This window comes from Chiloscyllium plagiosum, unplaced genomic scaffold (genome assembly GCF_037043375.1).
Source record: "Chiloscyllium plagiosum isolate Xiang-an unplaced genomic scaffold, Cpla_swu_hap1 HiC_scaffold_39, whole genome shotgun sequence".
NCBI classification, from domain to species: domain Eukaryota; kingdom Metazoa; phylum Chordata; class Chondrichthyes; order Orectolobiformes; family Hemiscylliidae; genus Chiloscyllium; species Chiloscyllium plagiosum.
In genome coordinates, this window is record NW_028270177.1 from 7,522,721 (window position 1) to 7,540,153 (window position 17,433).

Consider the following 17,433-nt stretch of genomic DNA (forward strand, 5'->3'; position numbering starts at 1 on the left):
GGCATGTAATTGGTTTTTAATTCAGATTTCCAATATCTAGTGTTTTATTTTTAGTGGATAAAATTCTGGCCTGGCCTAATTTATGGAAAGGCATTCAGGGTTTAGTTTCCCTATCTCATGGACTGCTTTGTGATGCCATCAATCAGAGCATCTCCATGCCTCCAGGAGAGTCAGCATTGGAACGAACAGAAGCCAGAATATAGGACTGACTTGACAACTGAAAAATTCCTGTTTTTTTTAGAAAATGGGTGAGTACTTTGAATGAGAATTCACTACTTTTTCTATCTCGAATTCGTCTTCAAACAAGACATTACTTATCACTAAACCTATGTTCTGATGCAGACTATTTGACCTGAAATGTTAATTCTACATCTTTTTTCTCCACAGTTGCTACCAGCATTGTTTCCAGCATTTGTTTGTTTTTGTTCCAGGTTTCTACCATCTGCAGTATTTTTGTTTGTTACATGAAGTTAACAGCTTGTTTTGGGTAGATAACACAGGTTGAAACATAATATTATTGAGGAGATGGGATTTTGTGAATATAATTAAAGTATCATCTCGATGGTTGAGTTTTCAAGGAAAATCCCATTCATGCAACGATTACTGATCTTGGTAAGTTATATCTTTTCTGGAGGATTGTTGGCTCCAAAGTACATGCCATGAATTGAGCATGCGTGGGCCTAAGGGAATGATAGGACCAGATTTCATCTTAGATGCCCTACCCACCCTCGTATTTAAATAGTCTGTTAGTATTTATTGTTGCAACTCACACAGATAAAGTGGGTGACTTGTGTGAAGATTAGTATGTGGCAATAAATCCAATGCCAATGACTGAAGGAGAGAGAAAGAAACATAACTGAAAAAAATAGATATTTAAAGATGGAGAAATTCCAAAAATTCAAAATTATAAGGTGAAAAAATAGAACTTAAATATAAATGTGCACCTTCACAGGTGTTAAATGGAGTCTGCAGATCCCAACGCTTGATTGTTCGCCCTCATTATTCATGATGCTAGAAGGAAATACTTTATGGTATAAACTATTTCTTGCCACAAAAAAGTCATATAATGAATCAGTGCTTTTGTAATTTATTTTCATCTAGTCCTGTTTCAATGGGTGTCAACAAAATAATAAAGAAGCCTGTTGTCTACCCATCTTTGAACAAAAAGTACCATGGTATCCAGCTATGGAATGCACCTGAATATATCTCCCCTGGAACACAAGTAAGTTCATCATCTACCATGTTCTTACTGATTAGATTTTATGTGAATATATTAGAAAAACTGCATTTTTTTCTTTTTTTTCCCCAAGAGTAGCATTAAGTTAAAAGTCATTGGCCTCTCTTACAGATTATTAGACAATCAGATGTGAGTGAATACAAAACATGTATCCATCATTTACAGTCATACACTAAGGCTGATGGAGGGAGAAATAAAGAGATTTAAGTATTCTGTTGCATCGATCTGCAGAGTTTCTTGACCAATGCTGTTCAGCAATAGCTAGAGCAAAAAGAATACCAAGGTGTATGTAAAAGACAAAAGACAAAGCATGCTATTTTGACCTTGTACGAGACCTTGCTTCAGTTCAAATTCTGTGTTCAGTGTGGCTACCTATATGGTGGATGATTGTGAAATATTTGTAAAGGAAATATTGGCTGGAGACGGAGCCATAATACTATAATGTTGATCCTTTGACTCATATTCCCTTTGAACATGGGTTGGGGCATGGTGTCAGTGATTTATCATGGTGAGAAGGTGGTTGGATTAGATTTCTCTCCAACAAACATTGGCCTTATGATTCTTCTTGTTCCTTAAAATACATGCATCTTACAACAAATGTGCAAAATTTGACTTGAAAATGTTTTCTTTAGAAGTAAACAATTTTCAATAACATTTCACTGACCAATAAATTGCTCACTGATTATCAGTTTAGATTCCAATCGACCACTTGCCTCTATGATATCATTAGAGTCTTGGTCAAATTCCAGCAATGGGATGTGTGTGATTGTCCTTGAAACCAAGGTTGTATTTCACTGAGAGTGGCACCAAGGGTTTGTTGACAATTTATAGTCACTATGGATGAAGAGGACTAGACTTCAGTTGCTGGACGCATACCTGAGTCAAAAGCTGTTGCAGACCAATCATCCCAGCTCTATGACATTGCTGCAGGAAAATTTCAGGGCAGTTCCCTGGATCCAATTAATTTCAAGTGTATCATCAATGACCTTGTCATTCATCACTAAGTCAGAAACAAGGTTGTAACCTGATGGTTGTAAACATTTGTAAATCCTCAGATAATGAAATATAGTTTGTCCACATGCAGCAAGTCTTGAATAACATCCACGCTTGGAACAGTCATGCCACACAAGTGTCAGGCAATGACCATCTCTAATAAGAGCATGTCTAAACATTTCTCTAAAATACCCAAAGTCTCTAATTAGCAACACCCCCGGGGCCATCATTGACCAAAATCTTAACTGGATCAGTCACAACAATGCTATAGTTGTTGGAGCAAGTCAAAGGCTGGGTATTTTGCTATCTGTGGGCAACTACAGGTTGTTAATAAATTCTGACCTTACCAGTGTTGCCCCAATTCCAAGGAAGAATTTTTAAAATAAATCTCCTTACATTTCTTAAAAGTGATAGGTATACTGGACTGCAAGATTAAAGCCATTCAATTCCTTCTGGTATCTTATCTTTCTTCAGATGAGATACTTTCTTTAGAGTCAATCAGAATCATCACTATTCAACAAATACTCCAAACTCTAAGTTCTGTGTTCTTAGTTGCTGGCTTTTACTGATCTTAAGCTTGGGTGACAGTTGAGCCAAGACTTTGGATGAAGGCAAAATCATGTGATGTTCTGATTCAAGATTCCATCACTGTCATGATGAAATGATAGCTTGGTGTGAGAGTGAAGTGCTGCTAATAAATCCCAGAATTAATCCATAACTTTTGGAGAGGAGAGAAAATTAAGAAGAAAAGGTAAACCAAGCCCACCATTCTACTTTACAGAAGAGTTGAAGTCATTCCGTCTGTGCAGGCTTGAAACGATTTGCATTAATTTTAGCTGCAGCACCATTATATTTATATCTGTGCAGTATGAAGACCAACAATAACATTAATTGCTCATTTCGACAAGTGAAAAAAAGCTGTTCGGAGATATTTCTGAAAACTCGGATGAGCAGAATCTATATTAAAGTGACTGATTTTGCCCAATTGTATTAAACATCAAACCTACACATCTACATATTACTGCACAGTTTTAGCTACTTACGTACTTGAAAATGCAATAAGAAAAATTGAATTTCCCGTCTGAACCAGTCATTTATAGCTTATTAGCATATGTTAGTGTTCACAGACTCTAAAAGGCTTTAGGTTGTTTTACCAGCACGAAATTACATCATTTGGCAGCAATAGAAAACAAGTCATATTTTTGCCTCCAAGCTATTAGTTTATTTCATAACACACATCTGAAACAAGGTTGGAGTGAAAATGTAATCATGCTACCTTATTGTACTGTAAATACAGGACTGTGCAGTCATGTATAGCAGAATTTGATTCCTTATATATTCACCAAAGAAAGGTTGGTGTGATAGATTAATGTACTTTGTTATAATAATGGAAAGGAAGGGCTGTAATTCCATGTTCATTCTGATGTTATTTGAATGTGTTTTTATTTATGTGTGCATAGAGAGAGCGCATTTATATTTCTGTTTGTTGGTACAGGTCCTTCTTCATCTTTGCCTTCAAGTTCATCCCTTTGCTGATCCTCTAGGGTGAGTGCAATGCACTCCCCATTTGCAGACTTCTTCCATAGCTGCATTGGCTAATTAGCAGGAAGTTCGTGATTGCAGAGCATTGAGAAGCTTGTTTGATTTACCCCTTCTCTTAGCCTCTGTTGAGCACATCCAACATCAGTATGGTTTGGGCCAGAAGTGACGACTTTAATTTGCATAGTGCCTTTCAAATGATCAATGTCCTAAGGAGCTACGAAAGGGATATTAGTAGACATCAAATCAGAATAGACAAGCTATTAAAGAAAATGGCTAAACCTATATAGGTTTCAAATGGTCTTTTGATGAGACAGAGAGATGAAAGCGATGGCATATGGATAAGGTTTGACACGAAAATTCTGGGGTGTGTGGGATATCAGGAGAAAGCCGTAATTGTCAGGTCTCTGGCACTGAGCCTGGCACTGTGGCTCAGAAGGGAAGGGGGAGAATAGAAAAGCGCGAGTGGTAGGGGACTCAATAGTTAGATGGATTGACAGGAGATTTAGTGGTCAGAAATGGGACTCCCAGAAGGTATGTTGCCTCCCAGGTGCCAGGATCCAGGATATTGCTGATCGGGTTTACAAGATTCTGAAGAGGGAGGGTGAGCAGCCAGAAATGTTGTACATAATGGGACCAATGACGTAGCCAGAAAAGGGATTGAAGATCTGAAAAGTGACTACAGAGAGCTAAGATGGAAGCTGAAGAGCAGGACAAGTAGAGTAGTGTTCTCAGGTTTGCTACCGGTGCCACGAAACAGGTGAGGAACAGTCAGTGAGTGCAGTTTAACACGTGCCTGCGCGGGCTGGTGCAGGAGGGAGGGCTTCAGATACTTAAAGGAAAAAGTGAGGACTGCAGATGATGGAGATCAGATCTGAAAATGTGTTGCTGGAAAAGCGCAGCAGGTCAGGCAGCATCCAAGGAGCAGGAGGGTCGACGTTTCGGGCATGAGCCCTTCTTCAGGAATGAGGAGAGTGTGCCAAGCAGGCCAAGATAAAAGGTAGGGAGGAGGGACTTGGGGGAGGGGTGTTGGAAATGCGATAGGTGGAAGGAGGTTAAGGTGAGGGTGATAGGCTGGAGTGGGGGTGGGGGCGGAGAGGTCAGGAAGAAGATTGCAGGTTAGGAAGGTGGTGCTGAGTTCGAGAGTTGGGACTGAGACAAGGTGGGGGGAGGGGAAATGAGGAAACTGGAGAAATGTGAGTTCATCCCTTGTGGTTGGAGGGTTCCTAGGCGGAAGATGAGGCACTCTTCCTCCAGGCGTTGTGTTGCTATGGTCTGGCGATGGAGGAGTCCAAGGACCTGCATGGAGGGGGAGTTAAAGTGTTGAGCCACAGGGTGGTTGGATTGGTTGGTCCGGGTGTCCCAGAGGTGTTTTCTGAAACGTTCCGCAAGTAGGCGGCCTGTCTCCCCAATATAGAGGAGGCCACATCAGGTGCAGCGGATGCAGTAAATGATGTGTGTGGAGGTGCAGGTGAATTTGTTGCGGATATGGAAGGATCCCTTGGGGCATTGGAAGGAAGTGAGGGGGGAGGTGTGGGCGCAATTTTTGCATTTCTTGCGGTTGCAGAGGAAGGTGCCGGGAGTGGAGGTTGGGTTGGTGGAGGGTGTGGACCTGACAAGGGAGTCACGGAGGGAGTGGTCTTTTCGGAACGCTGATAGGGGAGGGGAGGGAAATATATCCCTGGTGGTGGGGTCCGTTTGGAGGTGGCGGAAATGACGACGGATGATATGATGTATATGGAGGTTGGTGGGGTGGTAGGTGAGGACCAGTGGGGTTCTGTCCTGGTGGCGATTGGAGGGATGGGGCTCAAGGGCAGAGGAGCGGGAAGTGGAGGGGATGCGGTGGAGAGCATTGTTGATCACGTCTGGAGGGAAATTGCAGTCTTTGAAGAAGGAGGCCATCTGGGTTGTTCGGTAGTGGAACTGCTCCTCTTGGGAGCAGTTGCGGCAGAGACGAAGGAATTTGGAATATGGGATGGCGTTTTTACAGGGGGCAGGATGGAAGGAGGTGTAGTCTAGGTAGCTATGGGAGTCGGTCCATTTATAGTAAATGTCCATGTTGATTCGGTCGCCCGAGAAGGGGAGGGAGGAGTCTGAATACGGTCCAGGTAAATTTGAGGTCGGGGTGGAAGATGTTGGTAAAGTGGATGAACTGTTCAACCTCCTCATGGGAGCATGAGGCAGTGCCGATACAGTCATCGATGTAGCGGAAGAAAAGGTGGAGGGTGGTGCCAGTGTAGCTGCGGAAGATGGACTGTTCCACATATCCTACGAAGAGGCAGGCATAGCTGGGGCCCATACGGGTGCCTATGGTACTCCTTTGGTTTGGAGGAGGTGGGAGGATTGGAAAGAGAAGTTGTTCAGAGTGAGAACCAGTTTAGTCAATCGAAGGAGGGTGTTAGTGGACGGGAAGTGGTTGGTACAGCAGGAAAGGAAGAAGCGGAGGGCTTTGAGTCCTTCGTGATGGGGGATGGAGGTGTACAGGGACTGGATGTCCATGGTAAAGATAAGGCGTTGGGGACCGGGGAAGCGAAAATCATGGAGGAGGTGGAGGGCGTGGGTGGTGTCCCGAACGTAGGTGGTGAGTTCTTGGACTAAGGCGGACAGGACCGTATCGAGGTATGCAGAGATGAGTAAAGGTCAGTGCGCCAAACTACTACCGCGCCTCCCTTGTCTGCCAGTTTGATAGTGAGGTTGGGGTTGGAACGGAGGGAGTGGAGGGCTGCACATTCCGAGGGTGAGAGGTTGGAGTGGGTGAGAAGGGTGGAGAGGTTGAGGCGGTTAATGCCGCGGCGGCAGTTGGTTAAACCAGGATTCTTGCCCACCCTCTGACGACCCCTTCTCCCGCCTCCAACACACCCCATCCACCTGGACACCCTGTGCTGGCCTCGATCTCTTCATAGCCAACTGCCGCTGCGACATTAACCGCCTCAACCTCTCCACCCCTCTCACCCACTCCAACCTCTCACCCTCGGAACGTGCAGCCCTCCACTCCCTCCGTTCCAACCCCAACCTCTATCAAACTGGCAGACAAGGGAGGCGCGGTAGTAGTTTGGCGCACCGACCTTTACACCACTGAGGCTAAACGCCAGCTCGCGGACACCTCCTCCTACTGCCCCCTTGACCATGACCCACCTCCCAGCACCAAACCATCTTCTCCCAGACCTTCCATAACCTCATCACCTCAGGGGATCTCCCATCCACCGCCTCCAACCTCATAGTCCCACAACCCCGCACCACCCGTTTCTACCTCCTGCCCAAAATCCACAAACCTGACTGCCCCAGCCGACCCATTGTCTCAGCCTGCTCCTGCCCCACCGAACTCATCTCTGCATACCTCGACAAGGTCCTGTCCCCCTTAGTCCAAAAACTCCCCACCTACGTTCGGGACACCATCCACGCCCTCCACCTCCTCCATGATTTTCGCTTCCCCAGTCCCCAACGTCTTATCTTCACCATGGACATCCAGTCCCTGTACACCTCCATCCCCCATCACGAAGGACTCAAAGCCCTCCGCTTCTTCCTTTCCCGCCGTACCAACCAGTACCCTTCCACAGACACCCACCTTCGACTGACTGAACTGGTCCTCACTCTGAACAACTTCTCTTTCCAATCCTCCCACTTCCTCCAAACCAAAGTAGTAGCCATGGGCACCCTCATGGGCCCCAGCTATGCCTGCCTCTTCATAGGATATGTGGAACAGTCCATCTTCCGCAGCTACACTGGCACCACCCTCCACCTTTTCCTCCACTACATCGATGACTGTATCGGCGCTGCCTCATTCTCCCACGAGGAGGTTGAACAGTTCATCCACTTTACCAACACCTTCCACCCTGACCTCAAATTTACCTGGACCATCTCAAACTCCTCCCTCCCCTTCCTAGACCTCTCCATTTCTATCTCGGGCGACCGAATCAACACGGACATTTACTATAAACCGACCGACTCCCACAGCTACCTAGACTACACCTTCTCCCACCCTGTCCCCTGTAAAAACGCCATCCCATATTCCCAATTCCTTCGTCTCCACTGTATCTGCTCCCAGGAGGACCAGTTCCAATACCGAACAACCCAGATGGTCCCCTTCTTCAAAGACCGCAATTTACCTCCAGACGTGATCAATGATGCTCTCCACCGCATCTCCTCCACTTCCCGCTCCTCCGCCCTAGAGCCCCACCCCTCCAATCGCCACCAGGACAGAACCCCACTGGTCCTCACCTACCCCCCACCAACCTCCATATACATCATATCATCCGTCGTCATTTCCGCCACCTCCAAACGGACCCCACCACAGGGATATATTTCCCTCCCCTCCCCTATCAGCGTTCCGAAAAGACCACTCCCTCCGTGACTCCCTTGTCAGGTCCACACCCCCCACCAACCCAACCTCCACTTCCGGCACCTTCCTCTGCAACCGCAAGAAATGCAAAACTTGCGCTCACACCTCCCCCCTCACTTCCCTCCAATGCCCCAAGGGATCCTTCCATATCCGCAACAAATTCACCTGCACCTCCACACACATCATTTACTGCATCCGCTGCACCCGATGTGGCCTCCTCTATACTGGGGAGACAGGCCGCCTACTTGCGGAACGTTTCAGAGAACACCTCTGGGACACCCGGACCAACCAACCCAACCACCCCGTGGCTCAACACTTTATCTCCCCCTCCCACTCCACCAAGGACATGCAAGTCCTTGGACTCCTCCATCGCCAGACCATAGCAACACGACGGCTGGAGGAAGAGCGCCTCATCTTCCGCCTAGGAACCCTCCAACCACAAGAGATGAACTCACATTTCTCCAGTTTCCTCATTTCCCCTCCCCTCACCTTGTCTCAGTCCCAACCCTCGAACTCAGCAACAGCTTCCTAACCTGCAATCTTCTTCCTGACCTCTCCGCCCCCACCCCCACTCCAGCCTATCACCCTCACCTTAACCTACTTCCACCTATCGCATTTCCAACACCCCTCCCCCAAGTCCCTCCTCCCTACCTTTTATCTTGGCCTGCTTGGCACACTCTCCTCATTCCTGAAGAAAGGCTCATGCCCGAAACGTCGACTCTCCTGTTCCTTGGATGCTCCCTGACCTTCAGATACTTAAACCATTGGGATACCTTCTGGGGAAGGTGAGACCTGTACATGAAGAACGGAGTGCACCTGAACTGGAGGGACACAAATGTCCTGGGTGGGAGATTTACTTCAGTGGTTCGGGAGGGTTTAAACTAGTTTGGCGGGTGGTGGGAACCAGAGCTACACATCTAAGATGGGGAGGGGGCGTGGGCGTTGGTAGTTGTAGATGAGGCAGTGACAGGATGTAGTGATTCTATTGGGAAGGTTTTTCATGTGATGGAACAAAGGGTTAGCAAAGTGTGTCTGCTTTAATGCAAGGAGTGTCAGAAATAAGAGTGATGAACTTAGAGCATGGATCAGTACCTGGGACTATGATGTTGTGGCCATAACGGAGACATGGATTTCACAGAGGCAGAAATGCTTGCTAGATGTTCCAGCATTTAGAACATTTAAAAAGAACAGGGAAGGAGTAAAAAAGAGGAGGGAGTGTAGCATTGCTAATCAGAGAGTGCATCACAGCTACAGAAATGAAGATTGTCAAGGAAGGTTTGTTTACTGAGTCAGTATGAGTGGAGGTTAGGAACAGCAAAGGAGCAGTCACCTCATGGAGGTCTTCTACAGACCCCTAATAGCAACAGGGAGAGCGAAGAACACATAGGCTGGCAGATTTTGGAAAAGTGCAGATGTAGCAGGTTGTTGTTATGGGTAACTTCAACTTTCCAAATATCGACTGGAATCTCCTTAGTGCAGATGGTTTGGATGGAGCCGTTTTTGTCAGGTGTGTTCATGAGGGTTTCCTTACTCAGTATATAGATAGGCCAACGAGGGGAGAGGCCATTTTGAATTTGGTGCTCGGTAATAAGTCAGGACAGGTGTCAGATCTCACAGTGAGAGAACACTTTGGTGACAGTGACCACAACTGCCTCACATTTACCATAGCCATGGAGAGACAAAGGCGCAGTTACCACAGGAAAATATTTTATTGGGGAAAAGGAAATTATGACGCGATCAGACAGGAGTCGGGAAGTACAGATTGGGAGCAATTGTTCCACAGAACGTGCACAACAGACATGGGGAGCAGTTGTTATGAGTGATGCATAAATTTGTTCCTCTGAGACAGGCAAGAAGGGGTGAGGTTAAGGAGCCTTGAATGACGAGAACAGAGGAGCTTCTCATCAAAAGAAAGAAGGCAGCTTACATAAGGTGGAGGAAACAAGAGTCTAGCACAGCATTAGAGAATTACAAGCTTGCTAGGAATGAGCTCAAAAGAGGCTGGGGAGAGCTAGGAGGGGGCACAAAAAGACTTGGCACGAAGGATTAGGGAGAACGCAAAGGCGTTTTACTCATACATGAGGAATAAGAGAATGATCAGGGAGAAGGTAGGGCTGATCAGGGATTGCATTGGGAACTTGTGCATGGAGTTTGAGCAGATAGAGGAAGCCCTAAATGAGTCTTTTGCTTCAGTTTTAACTAAGGGAAGGGACCTTGTTGTGAATGAAAACTTTGAGGAGTGGGGAAACAAGCTTGAACAGATCGAGATTGAGGAAGTTGATGTGCTTGAAATGTTGGCAAACATTAAGATTGATAAGTCCCCAGGACCAGACCAGATTTATCCTCGGTTGCTCCAGGAAGTGGGAAAGGAGGTTGCTAAGCTGCTGGCAAAGATCTTTGTTTCCTCATTCTCCACGGGAGTCGTACTGGAGGATTGGAGGGAGGCGAATGCTACTCCTCTTTTCAAGAAGAGGAATAGGGAAATCCCTGGCAATTACAGACCAGTCAGTCTTTCTTCTGTGGTCAGCAAGCTTTTGGAAAGAATTCTGAGGGATACGATTTATAACCATTGGGAAAAGCATAGCGTGATTAAAGGCAGTCAGCATGGCTTTGTGAAGGGCAGGTCATGCCTCACAAATTTTATTCAGTTCTTTGAGGAGGTGACGAGACATGTTGACAAAGGTCAAGCAGTGGATGTGGTGTACATGGACTTCAACATGGCATTTTACAAGGTTTCCCACAGTAGGCTCATTCATGAAGTCAGGAGGTTTGGGACACAGAGAGATTTGGCTGTCTGGATTCCAAATTGGTTGGCTGACAGAAGGCATAGAATGGTTGTAGATGGAAAGTATTCTGCCTGGACATCAATGGTAAGTGGCATCCCGCAGTGCTTTGTTCTTGGGCCTATGCCATTTATAGTTTTTATAAATGACTTGGATGAGGAGGTTGAGGGGTTGGTTAGTAAGTTTGCTGATGACACAAAGGTTGGAGGTGTCGTTAATAATATCGAGGGCTATTGCAGGCTGCAGCACGACGTTGACAATATGCAGAGCTGGGCTGAGAAATGGCAGATGAAGTTCAACCTGGATAAATTCGAACTGATGCATTTTGGAAAGTTGAACTTGAATGCTGAGTTTTGGATGAAAAACAAGATTCTTGGCAGTGTGGAGGAAAGTGGGATCTAGGTGTTCAAGTGCATAGATCCCTCAAAGTTGCCAAGTGGATATGGTTGTTAAGAAAGCATTTGGTGTTTTGGCTTTCATTAACAGAGGGATCGAGTTTAAGAGCTGTGAGGTTTTGCTGCAGTTTTACAAAACCCTGGTGAGGCCACACTTGGAATATTGTGTCCAGTTCTGGTCGCCCTATTATAGGAAGGATGTGGAGGCTTCGGAGAGGATGCAGCGGAGGTTTACCAGGATGCTGCCTGAACTGGAGGGCTTGTCTTACGAGGAGAGGTTGTCTGAGCTCAATCTTTTCTCTCTGGAGAGAGGGAGGAAAAGAGGTGACCTGATTGAGGTGTACAAGGTAATGAGAGGCATGGATAGAGTCGCTAGCCAGACTTTTCCCCAGGGCAGGTCTGACTGCCATGAGAGGTCATAGTTTTAAGGTGTTAGAAGGAAGGTATAGAGGGGACGTCAGAGGTAGGTTCTTCACATAGAGAGTTGTGAGTGCACAGAATGCGTTGCCAGTGGTAGTGGTGAAAGCAGAGTCATTAGGGACATTTAAGCAACTGCTGGGCGTGCACATGAATTGAGGGGAGCGTAGGTTAGGTTATTTTGTCTTAGATTAGGATTAACCCTCGGCACAACATCATGGGCTGAAGGGCCTGTACTGTGCTGTACTTTTTTGTGTTCTATGTGGTAGCCGAGGCTTTGCAGTCAATAATAAATGGTAGACTAGTGTATAGGGTTGAGCGAATATCTCTCTATATTTACAGCAGCACGGTGGACTCAACTAAGTTAGTTATTTTCAATTTTCTTTCTTTGTAAGCACGCAGCACTATTCAGTTTCTTATGTCACCATACCCCACAAGAATTAAATATATTACCATTGTGCTTTTCTGCATGGCTGTCTAGTATAAAAGTAGATAATCAAATAATCATTAGGTTTTGCATGCAAGCCAGATTACACTATCTGCACATTGTGGTATTTTGACTTCTTTCTTAAATTTAAGACTGCATGACATTAGGAAAAGTAATTCCTCACCTGAAGCAGTCTGAGACCAAATGAAGGAAAAATGAGTATTAACACAGTACATACAAGAACTACAAAACTAACCAGTCATGCTAAAAGCCTTATGTGTAAAGAAATACTATAGAAACCCATGTTTTGAGCCTTGATAGGGAAACAACTTGACAGTGATCTTGAAGATCACTGGTAGTAAATCGTAAGGAATGGCAAATCTGGAAGAAAACAAAATCAATGAAAAGTCAATAATATAACAAGCTTCACAATATCAAGTGAGTGAGAAACAAAATTTGGACCAATTTGAGAGAGTTCTTCTTCAGACTTAACAGGGATTGATGCATGAAATGGGCTCCTGGAAAGAGTGACAAAGGTATAATCCCTGGAATCATTTAACAATTGATCAGATGTTATAATGAGATCTATTGAGATGGGTAGCCTAAAGACCTGCAATGAACTTGTGATCATTCCAGCCTCATCTTGCACATTTCCTGACAGCTCTAAGCAGAACAGATTATCTGCCTATCTTACAAGTTGGGAATGGAACAAGCAAACCAGTGTGCATGTACATGCTAACATAGAAACACAGAAAATAAGAGCAGAAGTAGGCCACTCAGCCTTCTGAACCTGCTCAGCTATTCAATATGATCATGGCTAATCATCCAACTAGTACCCTGTTCCTGCTTTTTCCTCATACTCTTTAATCCCTTTAGTCCTAAGAACTATTTCAAACTCCTTTTTTAAAACATTCAGTGCTCTGGCCTCAACCGTGTCCTGTAGCACAGTATTCAACAGGCTCACCTGACTGGTGTGCATGAGATGATATTTCTGAACACACCTCATTTGTACCTGCCTAAAGGCAACAACAGCAGGTATCAGAGCAACCAAAGGGATGATTGTGGAAGATAGAAATGGCAAGCTGTAGTAACAATAACAAGATTTTTTTTAAAGTCATGTTAGTAGTCAGTTGGGAGCTGGATAAGCCATTGAAGAACTTTGCAGGTCAAATTCAGGTGAATTCCAATGATATGATTAGTCTCACTTCCAATACATGAGCACATGATTCAGGATGACACTTCAGTACAATACTGAGGGAATGTTGTACTGTTGGAGATTTGATCTTTTGGATGAAACATTAAATCATTAGCCCATCCATTCTCTCAAGTGGATATAAAAGCCCATTTTGATATAAAACCCCATGGCACATTTTGAGGACGAGCTGGGGAGTTCTTCTGTTCTGACCAATATGCATCCCTCAACAAACATCTAAAATAGATGTTCTGGTCATTTATTTAGATGAGATTCCCTACAGTGGGGAAACAGGCCCTTCGGCCCAACAAATCCACACTTACCCTCCGATGAGTCACCCACCCCACTCTGACTAATGCACCTAACAACTCTGGACAATTTAGCATGGCCAGTTCACCTGAACCATACATGTTTGGATTGTGGGAGGAAACTCACACAGAGAATATGCAAACTCCACACAGACAGTTGCCCAAGGCTGGAATTGAACCTGGGACCCTGGCGCTGTGAGGCAGCAGTGCTAACCATTGAGCCACTACGCCAACCCCTTAATCTGAATAGAATTCATTTAATTGCTGTTCATGGTGGTCTCTCTGCACAAATTGGCTGTTACATTATCTACATTCCAATACTGCACCACAAAAAGTGTTTGATTGATTGTTCAGTGATTTGAGTGTCCTAAGGTCTGACAGTTGTGTTTATACATTTAAGTCTTTCTTTTATATTACTGCTGTGAAAGTTGCCTTAATTGCAGATGACAGTACTGACTTTCCAGTAAAATATCATACAATTGGCATTAAAGTTCAGAGTGTCAACTGAATACGGAAGTTCTGGTTAGAATGAGGGTATCAAAATTGTTTTAGCTGTTGGTTCTGACAACATTCACATGGATGCTCGGAGAAGGAGAAACTGAGCTCAGCAAGCTTCTTTATAGCTCACTAGTGCCTGGAATTATTTTCATGGACTGGAAGATGATCCATGTGGTGCCAACATTCACAAAGGGTAGCACGGTGGCACAGTGGTTAGCACTGCTGCCTCACAGCGCCAGAGACCCGGGTTCAATTCCCGCCTGAGGCGACTGACTGTGTGGAGTTTGCACATTCTCCCCATGTCTGCGTGGGTTTCCTCCGGGTGCTCCGGTTTCCTCCCACCATCCAAAGATGTGCAGGGTCAGGTGAATTGGCCATACAAATTGCCCGTAGTGTTAGGTAAGGGGTAAATGTAGGGGTGTGGGTGGGTTTCGCTTCGGCGGGTCGGTGTGGACTTGTTGGGCCGAAGGGCCTGTTTCCACACTGTAATGTAATCTAATGTAATCTAATCTAAAGTCAGAACTGGAGAATTGCAAGCCCATTAGTTTGACCACCGTTGGAGGTATGTTGCTGGAAGGGATCATTAGAAATACATGGTATGACCACCTTGATAGTGAAGAGGGTACTCAAGCTTGCCTCAAGGCACGACCTCTGTAAACCATGTTCGCATGTCACCAACTTCATTGAATCTGTTTTGAGGAATTTGATTGATGTATATGATCTATTTGAAATTGCATAATCTTGATTGTCAACCAAGTGCTTCATAATAGGCTACTTAATGAAATAGAGATCTGTGGAATTAGCAGATGGATTTGGGATTGCTTAAGGAGTTGGCATCTTAGTGTATAAAAGGTTGTTATTATTAGTAGTAGTTCTGCTTGGGGAACAGTTAATTGTGGAGTCCCACATGCTCTCCATTTGAACTTCTGCTGCTTACTATTTTAATCACTGATCTGATTGGCTAAATTGTCTACAAAGTTTCAGTTGATGTAAAATGCATAGATATTATGACCTTAGATGGCCAAATTGTCTACAAAGTTTCAGTTGATGTAAAATGCATAGATATTATGACCTTAGATGAGAAAAGTAGATTACAACAGATCTAAATACATGGGCGGGGGTTGGGGAATGGAATGGCATTGGATAAATGCAATCTTGTCATAGGGTTGGTACAAAACTAGGTATGTATACATTTTCAAGTTACAAACATAAGGTTGTTAAGTAAACTGAGTGATTAAGGTATGCATGAAGAACTGAAGGATCTTGACCAATGCTGTAAGGCTATTGCAGCAGCAAATAGATTGTTGGCTTCTATTGCTGGGCAATTGATTGCAAAACAAACAATTCTAGGGAGATTAATGCATATGCAGCAACATGTCTTTTATGACCTTTGGAAGTCTCAATGCACTTTACAGACCACTAAGCATTTTTAGAAACATAAAAGCAGGTCATTCAGGCCTTTGAGCCTGAACTGCCATTCCAGATCATGTCTGATCATGTACCTCAGTGCCATTTCCCCATGTTTGCTTTTGTAATGTGGGAAAGACTAAGAGAGCTGGGCCTTTTCATGGTGGAAAATTAGATTTTGAGGAATTTTTAAAGTAATGGAAGGATTAGTTTTTGTCCATGGGCTTTGGGATAGGCTATAGTCTACTTTCAGAAGTGTAAGAAACCTTCAGAACTGCAATTGATTTATTGTTGCTATTCCTAGGTATTAAGGATTACAAAATCATTTTGGATAGATGAAGTTATGCTGCAGATTAGTTGTGATCTAAATGAGTGCCCAAATGGCCTATCCTTGTCTGCAAGTTCCTGTCGGGGTTTGAAAGGTTAGGAGGAACAGAAGAGTGCATGTAAGTTAAATAAGTGTAGAACTGGGATAGATGTCAAATGTTTCTTCTCACAATGAGTCTTCAACCTGCATTTAATAATAAAAGTTGCTAGCTTGTGCAGTGAGTGCTGATTGACTGCAGTTGTTTGAAAGGGTTCTGCACAAGTTCTAAACTATGGCTGACTTCACTGTGTATAACAGGTCAGAGGAGTATTGGGGAATTTGTCTGTCAGCCACCATGCTTTCCTGAAGCATCTCTGATTACTTTAGGGTTCTGAGAGGAATGTCACTGGTGTGTAGAACTTGCATTTCCTTAGGGAGAAAGGCTTGATGAGCAGCTGACCTTTTCCTGTCCATTTTAGATCAAGTTTGTGTGACATATTGTGAATTTAAATGGAAAAGTAAAATGATGTAGGACAACAGATAGAAGTGGTTGCTTCCAAAAGAAAGAAAACCCATCTGTATTCATATCTAAACTTTTGTATCTAACAATTGTTCGATTATTTAGAAGGAAGCAATACTTTTTCTTAACTACATTTGTAGAAATGAACTAATTTAATCTTTCAATAGCACAAGCATGCCATGGATATGAGGATTTTACGTGATCCCACCAATCCAAAGAACAGAAATCTTTTACACCAGAACTATGGGATTCAGCTTCCTCTTATTAAGAATGAAATACCTGATGTAAGTATAGTAATTCCTTTCCATGTGTTATTGGACAATGATGGAAAAGTTATCAGTAATTAAAGCATGCTAATTCATTGTTTTTAGGGTTGGATTATTTTGTCTTGACTTCCAAGAACATTAAGTAATAGGTTGAAATTTGACCTATTCTACAAGAGGTGTATCTAAAGAAAAAAAGTGTTCTAACTAATGGCCACAGCTTCTTTCTTGTATAGAATGTAATATTTTATTAGATTGGATGGGTAGGATCAGCATTCAGAATGATGCTGATGTCCATTCATTATATTGAAGTTTCTCAATTCTGTAGTGAGTTAACCAATCTCAGTTCTGATGATGGAATTAGCATCAGAAACCCATATTAGTCAAATAAAAATTATCCAGTGTTCCCGTTTTCATCATTATACCATGCAATTTCTTGGATAAGATCTCAAGGTGCAATGTCCCAGTTTGTGGTTGATAAAGATCCATTAGCTTTAATTGAAGAATAGTGAATTTGCCAGTGTCCTGTCAACAATGTTCCCTCAGCCCATTAAATTTTACTCAAAAAAAACAGTGCTTGAACTTCACTAAAATTAAATTTAATTAATCATTCATCTGAGTCCTGTCAGTGAAACCTTATTGTAGACAAAACATAATAATTACTGAATTTCAAGGTAATTCTTGTGAAGTATTCTGAGATGTTTCTGAGAAAAAGACCAGGCTTTTTTTTGCCTTTTTAATCAAGGCTGTCTCCTTGAACCATAACTGATGTTCTCGTTCTGTATAAATGTACTTTTTGTATTTCCAC

The 17,433-nt window shown here is 43.8% G+C and overlaps 1 protein-coding gene across 1 annotated transcript in view; it reads left to right on the forward strand.

Moving 5' to 3' along the window:
• Positions 1 to 17,433, forward strand: part of iqch (IQ motif containing H) — a 185,690-nt gene that overhangs the window by 11,601 nt on the left and 156,656 nt on the right. Inside the window, exons 4-5 of the mRNA XM_043677174.2 lie at positions 1,102 to 1,222; positions 16,530 to 16,646. Of these exons, the coding sequence (XP_043533109.2) occupies positions 1,102 to 1,222; positions 16,530 to 16,646 (238 nt within the window). The remainder of the gene's footprint in view (positions 1 to 1,101; positions 1,223 to 16,529; positions 16,647 to 17,433) is intronic.